Below are 26,839 nucleotides of genomic sequence, written 5' to 3' on the forward strand. Positions count from 1 at the left end.
GATAATTCACTTTCATCTGAGTTTCCTTCTCTGACATGACTGGAGGATTCAGAGGGAGCCGCAGCGTGTGTGTTTACAACCAAATGGCTAGTTTGTTGCTCCACTAAAGGGGCTCCAGCTGTAGACATCTCTGTTTAGTTCCAGTCCAGAGTGAGTGGGCCTCATATCTATTTACTAAAGGTATATTGTCCAGGAGGCTGTTTTCTAATGGATTTGTCAACCCAATAATGATCCAACTTGGTTTGTTTAGGAAGCTTTTTTTGACTCCTCGTGAAAGAGATAGGTTGGAGGCCGGTGCTCTGTGTGTCTTTTAATTCCTATTTTGCTATCACTATGTTTTCAATTTTCAAGGTCAAGAGATGAATAAATATCTGTAGTTTGAAGTTGTAAGGGTTGTTAAAACATTGCAAATGAGAGAGTCTGCAACTTGAAACTTCCGTAGTTAAAAAGTTGGAGTAATAAAAGTAATAAAATTTATTTTAACTTCCTTCTTAAATCCTCAAAGTCCTTTAAAATAGAGTTTAAAAAGTAAGAAAATATAGTAAGAAAATATATATCCTCTTCTAATTTGTCTCCATTAAAATGTCATCATTAAAACAGTAGATAAGGAAGGCGGCAAGAGCTTTTACAGACGCGTGTTACTCACAGCTGCCGGAACCGGAACTCCCTTGAAGTGGAGACTTTCCGATTGCAATTAAATGATGGCACCCCCAAATCTCCATGCATTTTTTGACCCAGAGTTGGAAACCTTACATGTGGCAACGCCTGCTCCACCCTTCCCTCTTGGCTACTCCATGTGTTGCTCTCAGGCTTTCTGTTCCGCCTCACTCCCATTGGCATCAGCCAGGCTGGCGAAGTCGCCTAAGCTGGCTGCTAGGGAGAAGAGGGAAAAGAACCTACAGGAAGATACTCCTAATCCTGGAGTTAGATGGAATGCTTCATTGGGGAAGTTCTGCTTTTTTTTTTTTACAGGGGAAGGTATTCCACAGCCTCCCCAACAATATTTGGAGCCCACCCTGTACTTGACATACTTTGGTCACTGTTCTAAAAATAGACCATGACAGAAAGGCTGAAAGGTGAAATCAAACATTTTACAATCATTTGTGCATAGGTTTTTTTAGTTTTTTTTAGTCCGGCCCTCCAACAGTCTGAGGGCCAGTGAACTGGCCCCCTGTTTAAAAAGTTTGGGGACCCCTGGTGTGGGCAAATAAAAAGAAGGGCGGTGAGTGTAAAGAAGGAAAATAGCCATGAGAAAAGCAGCTTTGAGAAAAGCGCTGAAATAAAGTGACTATTCTTCAGCAATGGAAGAAAACTGCTATAAGAGGTACTTTTTGATACTTGATATCATAAAGTGAAACTCGGCTCATATAACTTCATCTCTGTTTTAAAAAATCAGCAGAGTATCATGGGGAGATTTTGGAAAGATCAAATTGCATACAATTATTACTTTTTATGTACTTTGAATTACAACTGATCACGTTTTTAACTGTTTGAGCACTCAAAAACACTGGTCATAATACTCTAGCAAGCTTCCAAAAATGCTTTCAACAGCAACATTCAGAAAGAAAACATAGGTCTACTGTATCCACTGCTTTTTTAATTCTCTAAAAGCAATTACCTTGTTGGCCATTATTTTTCAAAATAATACTGAAGATCCAAAAAGCATTTTAAAATCAATCCCAGTAAGATTTCACTTTCAACAGAGCATCAACATGACCTATCAGAAGCTCTCAGCTCTTGACAGTTCTCTCAATCTCAGTAATGGTTTGCCATTAGCCAAAAACAAAACACCCTATTGAGCCCACAAAACTAGTTGCTTTGATTTCAGCATATTGGAGGAAAATTGCTTCCTGATCGCACTCTGATGAGTGTTGCTGACAGAGAGATGAAGGAGCAGTACTGTATAGGAATTGATGGTTTTCAATTATCATCAGTCATAGAATTTTTCACAGCTATTTGGTGAGAGTGGACCTCAAGGAGGGTCAGTGTGCTCTTGTGGGTTGTTTTCCTTAATTAGTTCCATTGGGTGGGGCTAAGGGACAGCTGCTTGGCCTCATGACACTTGTGCCACTGAATCCAACAGTTTAACTGTATTCTTCCATTTTGTTTAACATGCAAATGCACATTGGTTCACAAAACTTACTCGTGGATTTACTTACTACATCCTTTGGAAGTATGTGAATTTAGTTCAGTGGTTCTCAACCTGGGGGTCAGGACCCCTTTGGGGGTCGCCTAAGACTCTCTGCATCAATGTTCTCAATCTGTAAAATGGATAAATGTTAGGGTTGGGGGTCACCACAACATGAGGAACTGTATTAAAGGGTCGTGGTATTAGGGAGGTTGAGAACCACTGATTTAGTTAGTAAACTAAAACCAATCCTTGATAGAATGAGGATTGTGTTTTGGGGGGGGGGATGTTTTTGATTTTTTAAAATTTAAATGTGTTAGTTACAGAGAAGATTATTAAAGAAGCAGCAACAACATAACAAAAACTGAGAAAAATCCAAACCTTATTAAATAAAATGAAACACCTCTGTAACACAGGTTTCCAACTCAGTCTGCTTAGTGTCATCAAATCAGTTAATTTTCTCAATTAATAGGTCACTTAACATTTTTGATCCCATTCTTGAATTGATGGGGCTTGTTTTCAGTGTCTCGCAAGCACAATTCTACCCACTATGATAAGATAAACAATGTAGAACATAAAGCTTTCGAAACCTTGGAATCCTTGGGGAGCAAAAGAGTCTCAATTGAGAAAGAGCTTAAACCAAAACTAGCTACCATCACATCTGCAGCAAGCATTCCAGTAATTTTTTGCTTGCATGTGATAGAAACCTGCTCCTAGCAATTTACAATACAAAATGAGATATCACTAATATAACATTTGCATGAAATTTTCCTTAAACTGAAAAGATACAGTTTCTCTTTACTGTGTTTCCTTTTTGCCTAAAGCACTATTTTATGGATCAAAAGGCCTGATTGAGTATGAATTAAGCCAGTTGTAGAAGCGTGTTAGCTACTCAGTTTCCCAACAGTTAAACAAGAATAATTAGAGTGTAAAGCCTTTCCTTCTCTCTCTGTGTTAAATGCCATCAAATTGCTTCTTTATGGTGACCCTACCAATTAATGACCTTCAAAATATCCTATTATTAACAGTCTTGTTAAGGTCTTGAAAACTGAACTCCAATGCTTAGCTAATTGATTGCCATCTGGCCCAGAAGAGGGTGGGGTGGGTGGGTGTCCTGTCTTCCAGAATTATATCTTTTTTTCATTTTGGATTGTGTTGTCATAGGATTTTCAAAGTATGAGATAAGTAGTTTACCATTGCTGTCTTCTACGCAATATTAACCAGGGTTAACTGAAGTGTCACTGCTGTTGTCTACAACAGATTTCCAACAGTGTCACCTTCCACTACTACTGCTGCTTAGTAGCTACCTTTCAAGGATTCTTCCACCTCTATCACCATTGGAACTGCCATTCTCTTCAGCAGATATGGCTATTGATTCCTGAGGGAGGTGGATGCATCTTATCTTATCTTATCTTAATGTCTCAGCTGTGACCATTCTGCTTTAGGTGACTCTGATAGGAGTCTTCACAGAGTCACAGCTCTTCACAGTATTGCTCTAAGCTTTGCTGGCACACACAAATCTCCTCATCACATTAAGGTGTGCACTGAAGAGAGGATATTTCTTCTTTAGTAAGTCAATATATTTGAACTTGCAGCACAGATTTCAAATTATTTCTTTACTAGTAATCAACACACATTTTAAAGATTATAATCCTCAAATCTTTGTTTTATGGTATATACAATACAATGATCAATATTCAAAAAGCCACAAATCAAGCTAACCACCTGGGCCATACAACCAGTTTAAAAACATTAGGCAGCCTAAAGTCATGTCCATATAACAGTGGTGGTGAACCTTTGGCACTCCAGATGTTATAGACTACAATTCCCATCAGCCCCTTCCAGCATGGCCAATTGGCCATGCTGGAAGGGGCTGATGGGAATTGTAGTCTATAACATCTGGAAGTGCCGTGTCTGCCACCACTCCATATATAACAACCTTGCTGCTATAGGGCCAAAGCAGAACACAAAACAGCTTACAAATATGGTACACTTTAGTTAAAAGTCTAGGTAGAGAGAAATGTTTTGGCCTGGCACCTATAAAACAGTAATCCAGGAACCAAATGATTCCAGGAGCAAAGCACAACCACTGAAGCAAGGCACCCTGTATCTAGCTGCCTCCCAGCTCACTTCTGCAGCCATGGAAAGGCAGTCTTAGTACCAGGTTCTTATTGATGGGCTGAACATACAGTATCATTTTATTTATTTATTTATATTTATACCCCCACCCTCCCCCGAAGGGTTCAGGGTGGTTTTAAATACCAGGGTGGGATTTAAAACAATAAAAAACCACATAATCAGTTTAAAACAGGTAAAACAATACCAACCAGTTTAAAATACCCACAGAATAGCAAATAGATCAGTGGTGGCGAACCTATGGCACGGGTGCCAGAGGTGGCACTCAGAGCCTTCTCTGTGGGCACGCGCAAACAGAGCCCCCCCCCCCTCACAAATCTAGGCTGGCCTGGGCCACTAGGCTCAATTATTAGCATTAAACCTGAGATCTAGTTTTGAGGAAGCAGTGTAGGTAACCCTGTTAAGCGCTGTTAAACCCCACTGATTTTCATGCAAAGAACTAAAGCGCGATCCTTTACCTGGGAGTAAGCTCTGTTGCTGGCAATGGGGCTTGCTTCTGAGTCAACCCTCCTAGGGTCGTGATTCACCCGTTGGAAGAGTTGCACGGTTGCTTCAAAGCAAAGCCCCCGACTACCACCAAGCTTACTCCCAAGTAACGCACACCTCAGTATTCAGGTTACATTGCCCTGTTGGCACTTTGCAATAAATAAGCGGGTTTTGGGTTGCAAGTTGGGCACTTGGTCTCGAAAAGGTTCGCCATCACTGAAATAGATGGTGATAATATACAAATGACACCCATGAGAGGCAATGATAGTATACTCAGGCCAGCTGGCAACTGATAAAAGAGCTCCATCTTGCAGGCTCTGAGGAATTCAGTAATATCCCGCAGGGCCCTGATCGTACTAGGAAGCTCATTCCACCAGGGCTGAAAAAACCCTGGCCCTTGTGGAGGCCAGCCGGACCTGTCTCTGGCCAGGGAACCCCAATAGGTTCCCCTCCGACGAATGGAGGGGCCTAATGGAACAATATGGAGAGAGGTGGTCCCGTAGGTATGTAGGTCCAAGACTGCTCACAGCCTTAAATATCAGTACAAGGACATTGAACATGATCCGGAACTTGATCGGCAGCCAATGGAGGTGATACAGAACCGTAGTTATTCAGTCTCCACTACGTGCTCCCAAAAGGAGCCTAGCTGCTGCATTCTGAACAAGTTTTAATTTCTGGATCAGGGTCAAAGGAAAGCCCCCGTAAAGCGAGTTACAATCCATTCTAGTGGTGACCGTTGCATAAATCACTGTGGCTAGGTCAGAGTTGGAGAGGTACAGAGCCAAGTGTTTTGCCTGATGCAGATGGTAAAAGGCAACCTGAGTGGTTTTAGCCACTTGGGCCTCCAACAATAAAATGGATTCCAGGGTAATCCCCAAGCTGCTGACTGATGAGGCCAAATGACACCAGATTGGACAAAAAGTAGCTTACTGCCGTACCTTGGTTAGAACACACACATCAATTACAGGGCATGTTTCTATCATAGAGCTGGGAAGGTGTCATGGGCTGACTGTCAAGGATGGACAGAAGACAGGGTGCAGCTGATAGATATTTACTGCAGGTTAAACATAGGTCAGAAATGTCTCTTAAGACACCCGACAAGGCACTGGTTAGAGTTCAGTCTGAGAACCAGTAAGCAAGCTCACCAGTCCACCAGGTCTTCACAATCCAAAACACAAATCCAAAAAGCAGGTCTAGGGGGCAAAGTCCAAGGGGCGTTACTGGAAAGCAGGCTTTTCTGAGCAATTCACGAACGAAGCAGAGTAGCCATCGAGGTGATGAATTGCCTTCTGCAAACACGCACTGGCTGTGAGCTGTCTCTTATCAGCACGAGAGCGGGAATGCTGGAGGAATGTTGCTTCAGGAAGCTGGTCCTGCTAGTAACTTACAATTGCCGAGCAGCCAGTCGAACTGATCGTCTACGCTCAGCTAATTCAAGGCGTAACCGTTGGCAACACTGCTCTAAAGGGGTGGGTGAACCGGGAGGACTGTTTGCTTGGGGTGCTGAGGGCGGGCTCTGAGAAAGTCCTAACCGAGGCCCCGCAGAGGACTCTGGATCAACAGCTGGTTCATCCTCTTCTGATGAACAGCTGCTGTCAAGCCTCCACTCCTGAAGCATTCCTTTGCTGTCAGTGGGGGGATTAACAGGGGTGTGTGGTAGGCTGCTTTCATCTTCACTGACCGATACAGAGGGAGAACTGATCATGACAGGAGATTTAGACAATCCCATTTCTGTAACACTGATGCAGCAGTAGTTCTCAACCTAGAACCGTGGTGGCGAACCTTTGGCACTCCAGATGTTATGGACTACAATTCCCATCAGCCCAATTGGCCATGCTGACAGGGGCTGATGGGGATTGTAGTCCATAACATCTAGACTGCCAAAGGTTCGCCACCACTGACCTAGAACCTCATAAAAAGTAGGTTTTGTGACCTCAAAGTCCAAAATCATTTGGTAGGGTGACCCACTTGAACACAATGAATGCAGAAATCAATAAAACTGAAAAAAACTTGGGACCTATTTGCACAGGCTTTAAACAAAACTTTTGGGCCAGGGCCACAGGCTGGGAAACACTGCACACTGGGCAGTGCCATTTCCTGGGAACTTGCTTGACAAGCTGTACAATTTGAGTTTCCTGCTAATCATCAGGTGAGCTACTCCTCTGGGACCTCTATCTTCAGTGCCAGAAAGGCTGAGAGACAATTGGTCAGTCAGTATTGAACAACTGCCTGCGGCATAGTTGCTGAACTAAGCAACACACTCTGGACCAGAAGAAATATGCAGCTGCCCATCTCCTGAGCAGGCAAGAGCTGACAGGACAGGAGGAACTGGTTAAATTTCTGCCGATGTACATATATACCAATTCATGTGGTGTAATTTCACAGTGATTTCACAGATAAAGTGTGGGTTTTTTATACCATCTCATTCTGTTGGTGATTTCAAAACATATAAGGCAGTAGCCTTATCCTATAAAATAGACTGTAATGCTGCATTTTTACAGTAAACAAAATAACTCATCCCATTATACAAAGTGCTGTCTTCCAAAATTAATATCCCCACTGGACTTGTTTCAGATTTACAAATCAATGACTTCACATTAGCTTTTATGACACCCAACTGTATTTTTTAAAAACCCATAAGCTAATTGAGAAAGAGGAAATGGAATTTATCTGCCAACACACTACCAAGGAGAGAAAGGTGGGGTATAAATCTAAACTCCTCTTCTTTTTATGCCTTTTACTGTTTTTTCAACTAGATTCCACTATTCTACAGCAGAACAGCGTATTAAAACAATTAGCTGCTTTCTTTCAGCTTTTAAAGCTTTATCAGAATTCTTCAAACCATTTATTTTATGTCAAAGGGAACCCAATCCAACTAAAAAAATGTTAGAGAGATTTCATGTCTGTTAATCTTTACATAACTGTATTATAATGTGCACAAACTTTAGAAATAAAATTACATCCTGCTACCATTTGCCGACAGTTTACACAGAAACAGAATAAAAATATGAAAAAAAGATTTAGGCTTAAATCCAATACAGCAGTTCCACAGAAAGAGGAGAAAACAATTTTTACCAGTTCCCTTCTCTCACAGTAAACCTCCAACCCCCCCCCCCCAGCTATTTTGAGGCACGACCCAGCATTTGGGGCTGCAGCAGGAAGGGGGACTGAGGAAAATCATGTTCCATGGGTAAAAAGTCATACACAGACATTTTAGACAGGAACTGAGCCACAGACAAAACAAAAGAAAGAGCAAAGCCAGTTGCCCGAGAACCAGGCTGAGCCTTTCTCCTGTCCGCCCACCCGCCCACTTATCCCCCTAAAGGCCAGTCGGGCGCCTGAGCACCAGGCTGAGCCTTGCTACCCTCCTCCCAACTTGCAAAGTTGGAACTGGCTTCACAAGCAGGGAGGGAGGATTCTGCAGATATTGGGGTTCCCATAGTCAGCTCTGCTGGCCTGCTTCCTGCTTGCAAAGTCAAAACCAGCCTCGCAAGTGGAGAGGAAGCGCTGTCTGCAGGTATTGGGGTTCGCGATCTTCACAGGCAGCCCTTCTGGCCCCCTCCCCAAAATAGCCTGATTTTTTGGGGAGGAAGGGGAGTAAAAACCCTCCCAAAAAGTCAAAATGATTTTGGGGTTTTTTTTGATATTCAGATTTACTGAATGATCAGTTCTAATGAGAACTACAGAAAGAAAAAGGATTGACCTTAACACACTTGGCAGTGCTACAAGAGGGTAACATGTGATGCTGAATGAGGGATATGATTTGCCAGATCATATACAGTATGTAGAAAGGGAGTCTGTATAAATATAACCACTGATTCAGCTAAAATGTTATAAGAACTAAAATAATGTCCATGAAGGCAATGAACAGTATCTAGAACACTCTTCAGGAATCTCCTTAGCAGCCAGCTTAAACTGCTCTGCCTTCTATATCCCACTCTACACGTTATTCTCTGACAACCTACTTTTCAACCACTCTACATGACTTTTCCTCTGAAAAACTGTACTTCTGTAGCAGAAATCCAGCACCTCACCTTTGTACACATACAAGTGTACGAAGTAGTGATGAGTAACAGACTTCTAAGCAGTTTTCAAATACAAGAAAAGGACTGGAAAAAATATTACAAATGTACTAAATAGTAAATAGAAGCACCATATCATATTTATTCAAAAGGAACACAAACCTGAATGTAAGACGACCACCTTAAAATGTCATAAACACCCAAAAAAGGTATTACTGGACATAACTGTAAGTTGTATGCAAATATACATTTATGCCTGGGGCCACAGGACAGACAAAAACTAACTGCCCTTTGGGTCAGGAAGCTACTATAAGGAAGGAGGACAATTACCCTTTCTGCTAGTTCCACTAGTACAGTCTGATGATGGAAGCGGGAGGGAGACATCAATTTCTCCCCCAGTGCCTGCCCCTACCGCAGCCACCTAACCTTCATGGCTATTAGTCTACATAAGTCCCATAAATAAACTTTCCCAGAGTACAACTGCTTGGGAATGGGGGACACAGGAAAGATCTGCAATCTTCGGATGTGTGGATAGCTGGTCCAGCTTGGTCTGTTGAAAAAATTATTTGGATTCTTATTCTTCCTGTTAGTAGGACAGATTAAGATCTAACAACTTGATTTCACTTTGATAAACGGATCCATTGAATACTTACTGTGAAGGGTCTTTCTACTGTAGGTAAGGGGGACATCTCAGATGGGTGTCTTCTCCACCAATAGCAAGGAGGCAGGAAGTCGTCATTGAGTCTTTTTTGCCGTAACGCTCACTTCCCGTTTTAGTAGGTCCAAGGTCAACTTTCGTCCAGTCTCCCTATGGCCAAGCAGTCTTACCCAACACAGAAGTATTCAAAGCGTCTGCACGGCTAAACTTTTGACTGAAATGCATAAAACAAATTGAGAGCTCCGAGAAACATCAAACACATTCAAACTCTCCGTAGCGTTTCTGCCTGGCCCAAATACGGCCTAGAGTGGCGCGCCCCAGCGCTTCAGTCCTGGCCGCCGCTAGGTCACCTGCCAGCAGCGGAAACCTTGCTCCCTCCCCATGAGCAGCCTCAGGCGCCCTAAAGCAACAACCCTTTAAAGGGGTTGTTGTTGCAGAAGGCGTCTTGCTGTGTGGTCTGAGCCTTGCCCATGGAAGGCGCCTATTCCCCCTCCTCTCCCACTTACCAGTGACGCTCCTTCCGACCATTGATCTGCAGGCTGCAGCCCTTACACTGTCCCTCCAGCCTCCAGGAGTGCGGGAGGCAGCGTATGGCCGAGGGCCTTGACCTGCACGGTGAAGGAAGAGGGCTAAGCGGCTCCACGTCACGGAGCCGCCTGCCTTCCCTGGCCACCTGCCTTGCAGCTTCCCGAATTGTGAGCGATCCCCTCCACCTTTGTGAAACTCTCGCTTGGCGATAGAGGCGACTGGAGGCCGATGCATAGCGGCTCTATGTGTGTAACTATATACAAGGTATTGTGGGAATCTTGGACCAAGGGGGGGGGTCGAGATGTCCCCTTACCTACAGTAGAAAGACCACTTCACAGTAAGTATTCAATGGATCCTTCTACTGTAGGTGGGGAACATCTCAGATGGGAACCTCCCAAAGCAGTGTCCCCAAGTAGGGAGGGGTCCACTATTCCCCAATATTGATATGCTCCAGCACCCTGGCGCCAAAGGCCGTCTCGGCACATTGTCACTATGGAGCGTTCCATTTTGTAATGTCTGGCGAATGAGGAAATTGAAGCCCAAGTGAGCTGCCTTGCAGATTTGTTCTACTGAGGCCCTGGTTGCGTAGTGCAGCGTTGGTTGCAGCGCTCATGGCTGAATAGAGTCTCTTGTAGTAATGCCTGGTGGTATCGGCAGGGCCGCAGCCTTGTATATGCAACTTCAATTATTGTAGCCTTCAATGTAGTACTTATGGCTGCGGTTGAACATGGGCGCCCCCAGGTTGAGGGGGATTAATGTTTTATGAACAGGGTCTGCGGTTTTGCTTGGACGATGTTCTGTTCTGATAATGAAACGCTTTTAGGGCCTTCTCTGAACGTCTCCAATGTGGTGCCAAGCCTTCTCCTTAGGGTGAGAAGGGTTGGGCATGAAGTTCAGGAACCCATCGATCTCCCTGGTGTAGAGTGGGGAATTTTGCAGGCATACTTTAGGGATGAGCGTTCGGAGTCCATTCGGAGGACCACTCTGTATGTCCTTGTAGAAGAGGAGCATAAGGTTCTGCGTTAGTGGATAATGCCAGTAGCGTTCCGGGGCTCTCGCGTGCAGATGTGATTGCGTCAGTAGGAAGAGGAGTCTTCATTACGTACCCGAAGCGTTAGAGGGACCGCTTTGAATGGGTTCAAAGGCGGGCGGATGTTTTGTTAGAGCTGTCAAGACCAGCGGTGCAGAAGCGCCCGCGGCGGGAACCTATGTAGTGTTGGAGGTTGGGACAGTTTGAACGGCTCCCAGCAGGAAGTTTACCCCGCATCGAGGGTGGCCCAGCTATAGTTGTGCCGTCCACCGATTGGCATACAGTAGATAAAGGCCGTAAATTTGTCTTTTGAGCGTGGAGAGCGAAGCCGGAGTCCCCTGTCAAGTCCCCGTTGGAGGAATTCTAAAATGCTTCCTATGGATGGGTTTTCTGGGTCCAGGCTAACGCCCTGCGCACCATTTGGACAAATGTCCGTCCATGACAGCGTTATATATATTGACCGTTGATGCGTTTTCTTGCCGTAAGAATAGTGTTGATGACTTTATTCCGAGATAGCCTCGTGAAGTCTCAGTTGTCTCCGCTCACGCTCCTGTGGTTAGTCTGCTGGAGCTTTCAGCCTGGGTTTCAAGGTGAACTATAGGTCCTTGGAGTTAGAAGCGTCCTGGATGAGCCCGGCAGCGTTATGGGTTAATATGGCCATCTCGAGAAGTGTGAATTACCACGGTCTTCTGGGCCATTTTGGGAGCTATGGCGGGAAAGGATGACTCTGGCTTTTTCCTTTTCGGATTTTTTGCAGCAAGCTGCCGATAATAATTCGTAATTGTTGGAGGAAACGCGTAGAGGAGTTGCTGAGGCCAGCTGAGGCTGTGATAGCATCCACTTGAATAAGCCCTCTGATGGTAGTATCTTGACATGAAGTGGGGCAGTTCGTTTCGTTTTGCACTGTGGCAAACAGGTCTATCTTGGGGTGCCCCAGCTGTTGGCAAATGTCCCTGAACACCTCCGGGTTGAGTCTCCATTAAGCTCTCTTGGAGCTCGGTTGTCTGCTCAACCAGTCTGCTTTTTTCGTTTTTATCCCACGGATGTGATTGGCGCTTCTATTGACAGAAGGTGTTTTTTCTGACGGTAGTTGAGACACCTTCAGGGGCTTCCTTTCTGTAAAGTGCCTGGGATCTTGACCGCTCCCTGGTTGTTTATGTACATTTTGGTGGAAATGTTGTCTGTTCTTATAAATGAGGTGTTGCTGTTCTATTTCTTTTTGGAAGTGTTGTAGCGCTAGCAGAGACTGCCAACTGGTCTCTAGCAAGGTTGATGGGGAGGGGAGCTTTCCTGTGTGTGTTTGCTCCAGAGGAGCCCTGTACATATTTTTTTGTCTGAGTGTCGCTCCCCACCGGTCAGACTTCCGTAGTCCTACTGCGGAAAGATCTGTAGTCTTTCTTGGTGAAGGTAGCATCTTCGCTTGTAAGTTAGGTTGCTTTTGCAGTCCACCACCATTTTAGCACTGTCCCTGACCTGCTGGGGTTCAGAGACCCCAAGTCTTCTGTCTTTCCTTAGTATGATATCCAGCTGGAAGGCGCCTCAGAAATAGCTGGGAGGGGCCTTGGCATGCAGAAGCGTGCACCACTGATCCAGGAATCTATGGCCGAAATGAATAGGCCTAGAAGGCTTGCCAGCTGTAGGGAAGTAGTGTTGGGGTTGGGGAGCGGTTAGGATTTTTTGCTGTTGCTGTTTGAATCTTGAGGGCTTTCTCCCGTGGGATGAACAGGGTGTTTTAGGTGGTATCTATTATCGCTTCCTAAGTGTTTCTAATCTTTGTTTTGGGAAGAGGGGAACTTTTTTCTACTCCAATTTATCAGGAACCCGTATTCCTGTAGTATCGTTTGAACTCTGGTGATATCTTGTAGATATGTGTTTGATGACCTTACCAGAAGGTACCGTCTGCAGATAGGGATGAATGTGAATCCCCTCTTCCCCTGAGTTGGGATAGTATGGGGCCCAGGAGGATTTTCGAGAATGTCCTGGAGTGCCGTGGCCAAACTCAAGCGAGCAACGCCCTGAATTGGAAGTGGGTGTCCCCTACCCAGCAAGAACCTTGAGTAATTTCCTGTGTGCTAAGTTGGATGGGGACATGAAGGTATGCTTCCCTCAGGTCCAATGAAGGGTAAGCGCGGGGAATTTCCCCAGCGTCTCAGTGCTGCTAATGTTATGGGAGCGGAGAGGATTCCATTTTGAATTTTGGCCCAGTCGAATGCCAACTGGTTGACAAAGGCGGAGGTTTAGCACTGCACCCCGGAGTCCCACGTTCCGCTTTTGGGAACTGTAAAAAGTGAGAATAAGTCCCTGAAGGGACACCCTCTCCAGGGAGGGACAGGCTCCCACCGCTTTGGATTTCCAGCAGATGTGTGACTGCGTGTCTGGCTCGGCTTGGCTTTTGAGGCGCTTCGGCTGGACCAGTGGGGAGGGGACAAAGCGCCGGGGGGGGACCTTTAAGAATTCTATTACATAGCCCGTCTTTATTACCTCTTTTGTCCGCACTGGTCTATATGTGGAGTCCTTGCCATGCCGCTTGGAAGCTGGGCAAATTATTCCCCCACTGGAATTTCCTGCGGGATAGTCATTGTTTGGTTTAGGTTCTGTTTTGAAATTCCTCCCTTTGTTTTTTGGAAGGGGCGGAAGGAATTTCTGCCACGTAAAAGGGAACTCTGGTTCTGCCATGCGAACCGTGATTAAAACTCCCTGTGGAACCTGGGGAGCGTCTTCTTTGCGATCTAAATGTAGTGCGTCACGCCTCCCTGTGTAGTAAATGTGCGTTCTGGGGCGGACTGACTTAGGCATAGCCTTCTTTTGGTCTTTAGTTTGAATCAGTGACTTGTTCCAAATCTTTTTCCAAACACCTGTTCACCATAGTATGAATAAGTTTCGCGCCTACTGCATTTTTTGGATTGAATATCTGCTTGCCATGGGCGTAGCCATGTTAATGCTTCTAGCCACCCATATTGGAGGCCATGGTCCTAGCCACCATAGCGATAGCGTCGGCGAGACAGGCATCAGCTATAAAAGCATTGGCAATGAGAGACCCTCTCTAGAGCCTTCCCTGATGGCGGTACTTCCTCTGCAGGGGATTCTCATGTCTAGGGATCGCTTTTAGTCCAGGCCATAGAAGCTCTGTCCACCCGTGGATACGGGTGTGAGTGCCTTGATGGCTGCTGCCAGCCAGTCATGGGATCTCCTTAATGCCGCCTCCTCGCATTTAAACTGCTATCGAGGGGGTCCTTGATGCGTTGCTTTCGGTGCCCTTCTTTCGCTACCAGTGCTCCCGAGTTGTAGGACAGCCACTGGGGCTTCCACTTTGGAAGGGACCTTTAGCATGAGTGTGGAACTGCTGTGGTAACAGGTAGACTTTTTTTTTGTAAGCTGGAGGGAGACCCTTCCTGCTGGTGGGAGTTGGAAACCACTCCGCTGAATAACACGCTTCAACAGAGAAATATTCAGGGACTGGGAAGAACTTCCGGTTCTGAGTCTTGGGGAAACCACGCCCGTGTCCGTCTCCCTTTGGGGAAGCCCTTAACAGGTTTTGTGGCATTTGAGGATTTATCAGGGTTGGGCGGTTCCTCAGCGTCTGCCTGGTCGTGGAGGCCCAAAGCGGAGACAGTTTTATTGATTAGGAGTTGAATATCCTCCTGTTTGAAGAACTGTGGGGATTGATCCGTTTTTTCTATGATAGGTTCCTCAGAGTCTGAAAACCTAGCACATTCCTCTTCCTCTACCTCCCCCTCAAATTCCTCCTCTTCTTCCTCTTGGAGTGCAAGAGGGTCTCTATATTGAGGAACAGTAGACGCCCCTGCAGAGCAAGTCAGGGCTCTGGTAGGTGGCGTTGGGGCTTTGGCTGCTGCAGCCCGCTGTTCCCTGGCATCTAGAATTTTTTCAATTTGGGCCGTTAGCATTTGCGCGAACGCGTCAGGAGGGGCCCTTTGCCATAAGGCCAGGTCGTCTGGGGCAGTTTGATTTTGAGCGGGAGCGCCTGTCGGCTCCGCGTCGCTCTCTTCCCCGCTGCTACTCCGGGGCCCCGGTACCTGCATTAATTGTGTCGTCTGGTCCTCGATGAGTTGCGACGGAGGATTTGGCAGGGGGTCGACACAGCACTCCGAATCCCTACTGGGGTGGGAGGAACTGGTCTGGGAGCCGCCAAGCGTGGCCGCGCCCTGGTAAGGCGTCGAGCTCCCTGGCAGCTTTTTCTTGGATTTTTTGGGCGCCGGAGGTCCCTCCGCACGCCCTGCTGCCTTGCCGATGATTTTCGCTGCGGCTGCCGATCCGCTCTGGGAAGGTTCTGCAGCGTGCTTGCGCCCTCCTTTGGCCGCTCGAGTTCTTTCAGCCGCAGTTTTAGCGAACGCTTCGCGAGGGGGGGTGAATGAGCCCGACGCCATTTCGCGTCTGACGCTCCGACGGAGAAAAGGCGGGAAGCGGTCTCGCCTTCTCCCTCACTCTCGGCGCTGGTTGTGCGAGCCTGAGATATTAGTAACTGTTGGTTCTAAGCTTATGAGTGTAGTGGCTAGCCTCTCACCGCACCAATACACACACACCTATTAGCTAACTCGGAGCCTCTCACAAACACAAGCACTCCCTGCTAGGCAGGAAAAATACTGACGAAAGTTGACCTTGGACCTACAAACGGGAAGTGACACGGCAAAAGACTAATGACGACTTCCTGCCTCCTTGCTATTGGTGGAGAAGACACCCATCTGAGATGTCCCCCACCTACAGTAGAAAATCTAGTTCTTTCATTTTAACATTACATTAATGACTAACTTTTACATGTCAAGTTCTTTCTTATCTTCAACTTCAAGTACAATAAGCTTCCATCCAAGTTCTTCAATCAAATCTAGTTTGCTAAAAGTCATGTGCCAGATGCCCTTCATGTGCCAGATGCCCTTCAGCATTCATCTTATTACTGAAAGTCCAAATAATGTTATGAGAAGAGCTATTTTGTAAAAGGCATCTGGTGGACTAAAATAATCTGATTGCAAAGAAGCAGAAGCACCAGTAAAATGAGTCACTAAAAAGCCTGACAAAAAATAGATGACACAAATTGTAAGGTCTGCTACCTTCTCTCAGTTTCTCTCCCGTATGAATTTATGGTTGTGCCATCTCTCCAAAATCAGTCACCCATCTTTCTCAACAACACAATTGTTTTATTAAAATTAATTCACTAGTTGGGGAAAAAAATCCCTCTTAGATACAGCACAGAATATTCTGCAACACAAAGGGCTGACAGACCAGTTACAGTGGAGCACATCCAATCAGATGTCAGTGGAGTTCATCTTCAACTAAGTAGTGCTCTGGTTAATATAAAGTGGCACTGGACATGACTTTATCCCTGTGCAATCATGAGCACTTAACAATTTCTACTTTGAAACGTAGTTCTTTAACTTCTGTTATTAGGTTAAAAATAACAAAATATGAAGACCAACATTCTAGTGCTATGTCTTGTGGAAGCAGAAATATCTTACTACATAATGGGGTTTTCACACAATGAGCAATGACGTATCTCCGGCCCTTTCCGCACAGCAACGGTGCGGGGGTGCGTCGGCATCAACAATGCCGACGCACGCACACACACCCCGGGACTGTTTGCATGGACGGTCCCGGGAGTGTGGCAGGCGGCGGCACAGCCTTTGCACAGCCTTTGTCTCCTGGCTTCCGGCTCGTCGCAGAGGCCAGGGGACTCGCCCCTGCAGCCTGGAGCGATAGCTCTGGAGTTGCAGGCCAGGGGGGCGTGTCCCCTGGCCTCTGCAACGAGCCGGAAGCCAGGAGACAAGGTAGGCGTTCGGGGATGGTGCGGGGGAAATGGCGCCTTCCAGCCGCTGCCGTGCGAACCGTGCACAGCAGCAGTTGGAAGAATCTGCTTCCGAAAAACCTCGCTCAGGGAGCAAGGTTCAGAAGTAGCGTCTTCGCACCGCTCAGGGGTTGTGAGGCTGGCACTGCTGTGATGCAGCGGCGGCGGCAGCCGTGTGAAGCCCTCCCCAGGGAGGCTGTTTTTAGCATCCCTGGGGCGCTCTTTCCCGCCCGTGCAGAAAAGGCCCAAGTTTTACAAAAACTCTTTTGTAAATGTAATGGATTTTATGCTAGCAGATGTGGGCCAGAAAATGCATGGTAACATCAACAAATATGAGTGCACAATGTGATACTGACACACAGAAGGCCAATGTCAAATGTCCCCATTTAACAGTGCACACATTTCAGCAAATAATCACTATTTAATGGTCAAAAAAAGTGCTAGAAAAGAAAATGCTAGATCAGAGTAACCAGTTGCAGAGTGCTTCATCAAAAGATAAAACCAAACGAACTGCAGAAGATAAACACATAATCCAACAAAGATTAAGGCACAAAATCCACTGAAACCAATTATCTTAAATGTAGCCAATGAGTTGGACTCCAATGCTTGTTTACCACCAGTAACATGAAACGTGCACTAGCAGAAATAGAGAAGAATTGTTGCTGATTCACCCTTGCCAATGCAGGCACCCCACACTACCCAGAACTTATATCACGGGTTCTTTGTACCACAGAAACAGATAGGAGGACAATATCAGGGGGAAATTCCATGCAGTGAGCATAGCTCCACTTGTGGTTTATAGGAAGTGTGCTACATTGTCTCCTGAACAGAACAGCTAAGAACTACTATTACAGTGAGGCTAGAACTTTGCTTCCCCACAATAACCAAAGTGCTGAACAAGAAAGGGAAGAGGGAGAGAACACCTTTAAAAAAAAACCCAACAAATTACCACAGCAATTTTCACACCACAGTTGCTATGCCAAATATATTAATTCTGCTAGACCAACAGGGATCAACAAAATCTCATTGTGGTTTATGAATGTCATTTGCAGTGATTTCCTAACCCTGAAATAGTTGAAGCATTGTCTTGAAGCACCAAAGGAATGACTGTACATTTTGAGAACATGGATAAACTATGAATCAAGGTAATTTAAGATGTTTAAAGCAATAGCAAGCCTACGGCTAATAAACTATGCTTTTCTACATGACATCTATAAAGCAAGCTTTCATGCCGAGGATCAAACTAGGCTGAACTCTGCAGTCCTCTTAAAAACTCAGTTTAAAAAAAACAAATATGTAACACTGTAATCTCTTCAGTCCCTTTAAAATAAGCAGGGATGACAACAGTCAAGGTTGCTAACCAATTTCTGCCTTAAGGCATCAGTTTTATCAAGCAAAATGGATGTTGCCTTGCTGCAAGATGCTCCTTCTCATTAAAGTGACAGGTGAGAATTTTTACATGGAGAAGATGGATACCAGAGTAAATTAGAAAAAAATCTGCTAGTTTGTAGCATGCTGGCAGCATATTATATTGCCAAGTGGAAAAACTGGTTTCTGCTATAGACTTGGGATTTCTGGCACAGAATCAGTTGCATCTGGGGTGATATTAATAGAAGTTACATATTCTGTGTCTCTAATGGCTACAAGGAGAATACAAGTCATTATTCTTAGGCCAAAAGACACAGCTGAATATTCACCAACACTGTCACCACACTGTGGATAAAATAATCAACTCCTTCATGCTGACACACCATGAAATGCAAATAAAGGACAAGAGATTAAATACTCAGTCAATTTCATCAGGAAATTACTACCAATGTGATTTTAACTTTAAAATAGTTTCAGAGGTATCTGACAAAGGCAGAGTTGACTCTTGAAAGCTGAAACCCAAAATATCTTGTATCTAAGGTGCAACGAAAGCTATGCAGATGGATTTCACTAGCTTATTGTTCATATTATTGTTTCTAATGTATCATCAGAAAAACATTAACAAAATTAAGAGAAATAATAAGTTCTAATTGCAAGGAGTGTGGACTATATAAAAACATTTCAAAATAAACAACCCATATGTGATAAAATTATATGTGCACTGTTGAGACAGAAAAATACAGATGTCTATCTTTCCACAGCTTACATTCGGATATCATGGGAAGCTTGACAATAAACTAACATGCCCATAAACCAGTCTCATTACTAAGTCTGAACCCCTTGCATCCCCCTCACATAGAATACCAGTAAGAAATTAACTCTCCTTACTCAGGACATACAAATGTATGCACACACATTAAAATTTGTTATTTTTACACACTCCCCCTCAACAAAAATCAGCATGATACATTAGAATTTAATCTAAACTTAGAATCCTGGTTTGCAATGTAATTAGACAATGTAAGTAGTCATAATTAATTTCTAATTGGAACTCTCCATATGACAAAGAGGAGCAAAGTCCAGCAACATATGTTGGTTTCATGCAGATCTTAACGGGATGTCTGACTACAATCCTAGTTACACACCAGTGGTGTAGACTTGAGTCATGATAATTTAACAAAATTATATATTTGAGCTAATATATAAATGGTGCTTGAGAACTGTGTAAAAGTGTATGAGAAAATTCTGACGACACCAATGACTTTTAAACTATTCCAAAGTTAGAAACACATTTTGAATGTACAGAGGCCAGTCATGTGTGCAACTGTGAAAACATTCAACTTCACAACGTCAGATCAACTTTTAGGAGCCTAAGTGATCAAGCCACTTGCTCTTTACAGTCCTAGAATGCTAGAAAACTGGCATAGCTTTTGGGTGATCTTGGGTTAGTCACTCTGTCTCAGCCTAATCTACTTTCCAGCACTGGATAAGGTAGAGAAGAAAATGTAAGCTCCTTCCCTCCCCCGCCCCAACCAGGAGAAAAGTGGATGTAAATAAATTATATAATAAATAAAGCTGACGACTTGGGGCAGAGAAAGTTTGGTTGATTAGACATGGGCAGGACAGAAGAAAGCAATGAAAGGGGAAAGGGTTTGGAGGTTGCCAGAAAGAAGCGAAGGCAAAAGTATTTGTTGCCAGATGCACAGCTATTCTTCTAAGCTACAGTTTGCACCTCTCAGATTTCTGCATAGAGAAGACTAGTCATATGCAACAGAAAAACCTAGTCATAACAGCTACATTCAACTATCAAAGGTGCTTCCTCAGAACACACCCTCCTGTTATCTATCCATGTACCCCCCCCCCGTGATGACTCAAAGTAGAACTTTTCCTCTTGCCAAACCCCAAGGAAATTTAAGAGATCTCACTTAATTCCATATTTTTATTCAGCTTGCCAACATTCATAATAGACTGGTTGTTGTGGGCTTTCCGGGCTGTGTGGCCATGGTCTGGTAGATCTTGTTCCTAACGTTTCGCCTGCATCTGAGCCTGGCATCTTCAGAGGTGTATCACAGAGAGAAGTGTGTTATACACTGTAACACACACACACACACACACTGTAACACACTTCTCTCTGTGATACACCTCTGAAGATGCCAGCCACAGATGCAGGCGAAACGTTAGGAACAAGATCTACCAGACCACGGTCACACAGCCCAGAAAGCCCACAACAACCAGTTGAGTCCGGCCATGAAAGCCTTCGACAATACATGCATAATAGAAATTGTTTCACACAAAACATTGCTAGTCAAAAGCAGTTCACAGTCTATCCGTTATACATTCTTCCTCATGGACAGAAATCTCCCTTCAATTCCCCCCAGCCCTTACACCCCAGAAGAGCATGAGCCAGTAAGTTATTTCACCACTGTCATTTATTTCTTCTCAAGCTTTAATTTCTAAGAGCCCTAATGTGGAGACACAACAAGAAAGAAAGAGGCAGGGCAAAGTTTATGGAGTGTAGGGAAGCAACTAGATAGGAAGTGAGAGGTCAGAGTGAGGGTTACTAACAAACTTTTGATGAAAGTGAGAAAGCAGATTGGCATGTCCTAACTATCCCAGCCGTTTCCATATTTATTTCAGCAGGCCAACAGCAAGCAGCTGCAAATTTGCCAGCAGCATGGAAATATAAGGGGTTCATGACAGCATTCTGTTTGAAGACAGAAAAAGAAGGCAGGCAACAAACTAAGTGAAGTTTACAAACAGTGGTCTATTATGTACTACTAACAGACCAACCAGGGTTTATGGAGCAAGGTGTGATGTAAATAAACAGGTGGTCGTGACACTTGAAGGCAGCCTACAGTATTTATACAGCATTATGATCTCAAACCCCAGCAGGCTGAAATGACAATTTTCAGGAAACGTAATGGTGGAACATTTTTAAAATGCCTTAACTAAGTAACCACTTTTGAACCTGTATATTACAGCTAATAGGTTATTCTAATATGTAGAAAAGCTACAAGGCAAAAGAGTATAATGAAGATAGATGTTACTTGAAAAATGAAGTCAGTCCACTGGCCACTAGATTCATTTGTCTATAAATGTGGATATTCTCACAAAACTGAAATGAATGTGTAATATGCCTTGGTTTATTACTAAGACTTACACCTTCTTTAACAGCTGAATATGACTCCCTCTGAAAAGCACAGTTCCTCACTTTAAAGGAAAGAAATATTAAAAAGTAGATGAGTCAATGATTTCAAGAATTCTTCTCTCACATATATCTTTTGTAATAAGCTGCCATAAAGATAAGTTAATGAATTAAATGCCATATTCTTGACAACCCCACAGTAGAGCACTGGTCCTTCAACTATGGTTAAGGGTCACACTGCATCTGTACACAGAAAGAGATTAACATACTGAGGAAATTGATAGAGAATCCTATTAGTGATACAAATATAAACCAACATTTTATAATATGTTTTATTAAAATTATCTAAAAGACATCCCAAAAGATTGATGCTCGAAATGCAAATTAATGATACTTAAAAATAGGATTGCATCAACTCAAATCTAAATGGGATAAACAATCAATCTGACAATCAGCAAACTCAAACCTTTGGATAAGAAGAACTCTGCAGAAATGTGGATATTATACACACAATACTTCCTATGCCAAGAAACCTAACCAGAAACATTTTCTATACAGCTTGAAGTTAATTCAATATTTGCTATTCCTCTTCATTTCACATCTAAGTTTAATCTTTAGGCCACACCTTCACTGAGTCACATTACATGCCATTAAAAAAGGTTTATTCATTACTAAACATAATTTTCTTTAATCCACATTTAAGAACTATTTAATATTGGTAGTTATGTAATTTTAAGATTATCCTGCAATTCCAAAAAAACTAAATACAATTGGGAAATACAGCCGTTTGTTGTTAATAATAATACATTTCAAATGCAAGCATGCACATTCAATTTGCTGGGTTTTCTTATACTGATATTTCATTAGGTATACAAATGTGGACATACTGAATAAGTATTACAATATTAAAATAATTTGCAATTCAGAAATTCAGAGAATTTAAAGATTAACATAATAGTAAAGACTCTTATTATGGTGTAAGCTTTCATTAAGCCAGAGTCCACTTTGACAAAGGCAAAAGTATGTAGCAATAAAATATATGTTTTTACATATATTTTTTTACAAATCTTATAGATAAGAAAGCTTTAGAGGTTTACAGAACTGTATTGATCTCCATTGTTGTTTGCTGCACTTACTCTTACCTTGTGTTTGATTTCAGAAATTTCTCCAACCATGGCATAAAAGACATCCTAAAAAATATTAAGCTTGCTATGGCAGTACATTAAGCATTAAATACCATTTTAAACTATTTAGGCAGCTGAACCTGTAGTTTCACACTGTTTGCTTGGCAATAATGTCATCCCCTATTCTGCAAGATGGAAAAACCTCTGCTATTTCAGCCCAATATGTTCTTGTGAAACTCTTGGCCCATTATAATTTTAGAAGGATACAAGAGCTGTTTGCTCTAAAAATGCTGGAAATAGTTGCTATGCATGTTATTAGTAACCTTTACATCTACGTTTTTTTGCTTGTGAACATTCATCCTTAAGTATACACTTCAGCACAAATAAGGGACTTGATACGTTTTTCATATAGGTTTGGCAATTTTATTCTACTTTTATTTAATTTCAAAATAATAACTTTTAAGAACTGTGCAAAAAAAATGCATTGAATATTTCATTATTATATTGCATTCAACCCAATTTAGAACATTCATAGTCATTAAAACAATTCAGCTACAAATAAAGCTCAGCTCTATATTTTCTCTTTTCAGCACAAGCATGATAGTTCAATAATATTCACAGTAGTCTGAAGTCAATCCTGAAGGTAATTAACTAATTAGGTTTTATTTATTTCTTACCTGTAACCCTCTCCTTCGCAGAATGCTTGACTCATCCATATTTTCCACACTTGACTGTCTTAGGTTATCACAATCTTCCAGTGTACTTTACTGGTGGTCTTCACCCCTTTCTTTTCCAGTTTTCCTCTTTATAAATACAGAGAAATTATCCACCACTATCATGAAGAATGGCAGCAAAAACCTCGGATACACTTTAATCTGCTTCCTTATTTGCACTATTATGTTGTATTCAAGTAGCGGAGACTACTGGAAGTCTAGGATCTGACACAGAGGGCTTTTTTGCTCTCTAACACACACACACTTGTGTACAGGTTAAACACCTAGGAACGCAAGCAGGAAGATGCCAAAAGCAATCAATTCATATTTTCTCCCTGCTTCAGTTCAATTGATCTCCTGCACAGGCTCAGTAAGTGACATCAGCTGCATTCATCTCATATGCACAATAAAAATACAAAATATAAATCTTATTTTCTTCAAAAAGAAGAACTTCAAATCCTTTAAAAAATCCCTCAAAAAGTGATTCAAATTAATTTATAGATGAAACATTAGTTGAGGGATCTCATTCTGTTGAACATGCAAAATTCTTTTAGCCTTAGTACAGACAAAGCAAATGTCAGTTTCTTCAGATACAGTAGCATATTCTTTTGTTTCTGCTGTCTCAAGTATGCTGGCCTCCCTCTCTTTCCTTGAATGTAGCAGGCATGGTTGTTTTTCTTCTAGTTCTAATCTGAGAGCTAACTACTCCTTTTATGTACTAAGGACCTGAACACGTGTTGTGCGTTCTGAATATGCAAGATTGGCAGAGCTATTAATCACTGACAGAGCTGTCCCAAAGACATCCTTCCACTTGATATTAACTGGTTTTTATATATAAAATTTTCAATCCTGTATTATTTTTCCCGCTTCCAAGAATTATTTTCAGCATACAACTCTTCCGCATCAAGTTCAAACATTCCCCACTCCTTACTGGCACTAAAATACAATTTTAAAATCCAAACACATTATATTTAAGAAAAGAAAAAATACAATTAAAAGAGAGCTTCTTCAAAACAACGTGAAATTCTACAGATACAAGGGTAATATATAAAGGAAATAAGATGGCTTTGTTCTGCATAGTCTTAAGAACAAACTTGCTAACAAAGGAAATATGTGAGGTAAGCACTAAAATAGCACAATAATCTTAGGCAGGGCTTTCAAGCAACAGATCCCACTTTCTGATCAAAGCATACTCAACATTTTGGTATGAACCAACAAAAGCTAAAAATTAACTTTTCCATTTGAATTATTCTACCAAATATTTAACAGAAAAGTTCAGATGCTAAAAATTCTACTGCATTTAAGGTAGCGCATCTGATTCCCTCTCAAAAATCATGAAGTAATAGCAACATCTCTGCAAAAAGCTGTTCATATAACAGCTGCCATTTAAGAGTGCCTCAATCAAGATACAGGTTGCTAATGTTTAACAGAAACATTTGCACATTTTAGCCCGACCCTATGCTAAGCAACTAATGCACTAAGAGCCACACAAACTAACCATGCTATTACAAATATCATCTCAAAACAGATACAACTCCATTTCATTCACTAGCTTTGTTGCAGTCTCGGTGCAGCCAAAACAATCTTTTCTGTAATATGCTAACAAACCCATAGATCGTCAACATCTCCTTCCATCTGCTGCTCTGAACAACTGAACACTGAATTAGGGCTACTGATTCTTTGTGAGCCACCCGACAGAGAAACTAAACTGCAAGCAGTCTGATCAGGCAGTTGATTTGCATAGAGAACCATACAATGCAGTATCACAGCATTGCAAAAGCAACTGTCCACCCCTTGGATTTTAAAGCAACAGCACTCTTTTTCCAAATAAATTGCACATGAACTGCAGTTAGCTTTAGTCTATATATACTTAGCACACATAATGTATCGTAAAGCAACATGAAAGGTATTTGGAAGACCCATATAGCCTTATTTAAACTACTGTCACCTGGAAATGCAGTGTACTTTTCATTGAGCACAGCATGAACTTCCAACTCCCTAGACCTGTGAATAATTCTTGAATCTTCTCTTACCATCAAATATTTTCATTTAAAAATTAATTGGAAAACAAACTCTAGTGTGCTATATTTTAGGGGGGTAAAATTTACCAACCACTTAGACACTTCCTCTGTCACTGCGAGACTATATTATTTCTCTACTTACTTACTTCATCTTTATCCAGCTTCTCTCCCCAATGCTCCTCATCTCCCTTTTAGCTTCACAGGAACCCTGTGAGGAAGGTTAAGTCAAGAGTGCACAACTGGCCTAAGGTCACCAGAAAGCTTCCATGGAAGGGAAAGTAAGTAATCTGGATCTCCCAGATCCAAGTCCAACACTCTAATCACTACACAACATTAGGGTTATTAGCTAACCTGTTTCCCCGAAAATAAGACATCCCCGGAAAATAAGACGTAGTAGAGGTTTTGCTGAAGTGCTAAATAGAAAGCATCCCCCGAAAGTAAGACGTAACAAAGTTTTTGTTTCGAAGCATGCCCATCGAACAGAACACCAGAGCATGCAGCTGTGGAGCGGAAAAATAAGACATCCCCTGAAAATAAGACAAAGCACATCTTTGGAAGCAAAAATTAATATAACACACTGTCTTATTTTCGGGGAAACACGGTAGTAAGTCATTTATATTTATAATTTTCCAGATTGTTCATTTCTGCTTCAAAATAGAATATTTAGTCTGTGACCTATATTTGCCACAGCTTCATATATTAATCTTTTAGTCTCTTATGACATCTGTAAGGATATCAAACACAATACTTTCCCAAACACATTAGGCCTGAACAGGCATGCTATTTATCTGACAGCTACTGACATGCTTACCCAGCTAAGCATTTAAATAGGCCCACTGACATAAAAATAGGGATTTTACGTACTATAATTAAAAATATTCACAACTCTTGTGATCAGCCCAAATACATGCTCAATCAGCATCAAGGTGGATACAACTCTCAAAGGATTTATTTCTAACTACTGACTAAACAGCAATTATAATTATAATTACAAATAAACCAGGTAACCTTATTGCAATTCAACTATATATGATCTCGCTGAAATTTAAGATTTTCATGCCTTCTACTAAGTGCTGCATTTAGAACAATGGCTAATGAAAAAGAAACTTCAAATTATAAGCCAATGTTATTTTGCCAGTGTTTAGTGCAGGGGTCTGAAACCTGCAGCTCTCCAGATGTTCATGGACTACAGTTCCCACCAGTCCCTGCCAGCATGGCCAATTGGCCATGCTGGCAGGGGCTGATGGGATTTGTAGTCCATGAACGTCTGGAAAGCTGCAGGTTGCAGGCCCCTGGTTTAGTGTCTTCCAATGAAAAGAAATTGTTGAAATCAGACCCCATTGATCAGCAACAAAACTCCCAGGGGGCGGGGGCGCGACGCACCAGGCGCATGTATTTGGGTCACGCAAAATCCCCCGGCCCCTCCCGCCCCCCCCCTGCGGCGCCCCCCCCCACACACACTTACTTTAGAAAACCAAGCAGGCTGGAGAACAGGCCTTCCTATTCTGGTGGGAACTACATTTCCCAGGGTCTCCTGGGAAATGTAATTCCCACCAGAACAGGAAGGCCTGTACTACAGCCTGCTCTGTTTTCCAAAGTAAGTGAAAGTAGAAGTGGGGGGCACTGCCGCGGGGGGGCGCCACGGTGGAGACGGTGTGATTCCCCCCACAGCAGACCCCCCTGCGG

At 43.0% G+C, this 26,839-nt stretch overlaps 1 protein-coding gene across 5 annotated transcripts in view; it reads right to left on the reverse strand.

Moving 5' to 3' along the window:
• MAST2 (microtubule associated serine/threonine kinase 2) overlaps nucleotides 1-26,839 on the reverse strand; it is a 210,181-nt gene that overhangs the window by 148,979 nt on the left and 34,363 nt on the right. Inside the window, exon 1 of one of the 5 annotated variants that reach the window (XM_048498674.1) lies at nucleotides 23,097-23,305. The exons of 3 other annotated variants lie outside the window; for them this stretch is intronic. In XM_048498674.1, coding sequence (XP_048354631.1) covers nucleotides 23,097-23,131 — 35 coding nt within the window. In that variant the 5' untranslated portion in view covers nucleotides 23,132-23,305. Of the gene's footprint in view, nucleotides 1-23,096; nucleotides 23,306-26,839 lie in introns of those variants that run through there. One more of the 5 variants, XM_048498676.1, reaches the window with a different exon arrangement.

This window comes from Sphaerodactylus townsendi, linkage group LG05 (assembly GCF_021028975.2).
Source record: "Sphaerodactylus townsendi isolate TG3544 linkage group LG05, MPM_Stown_v2.3, whole genome shotgun sequence".
Lineage (NCBI taxonomy): Eukaryota > Metazoa > Chordata > Lepidosauria > Squamata > Sphaerodactylidae > Sphaerodactylus > Sphaerodactylus townsendi.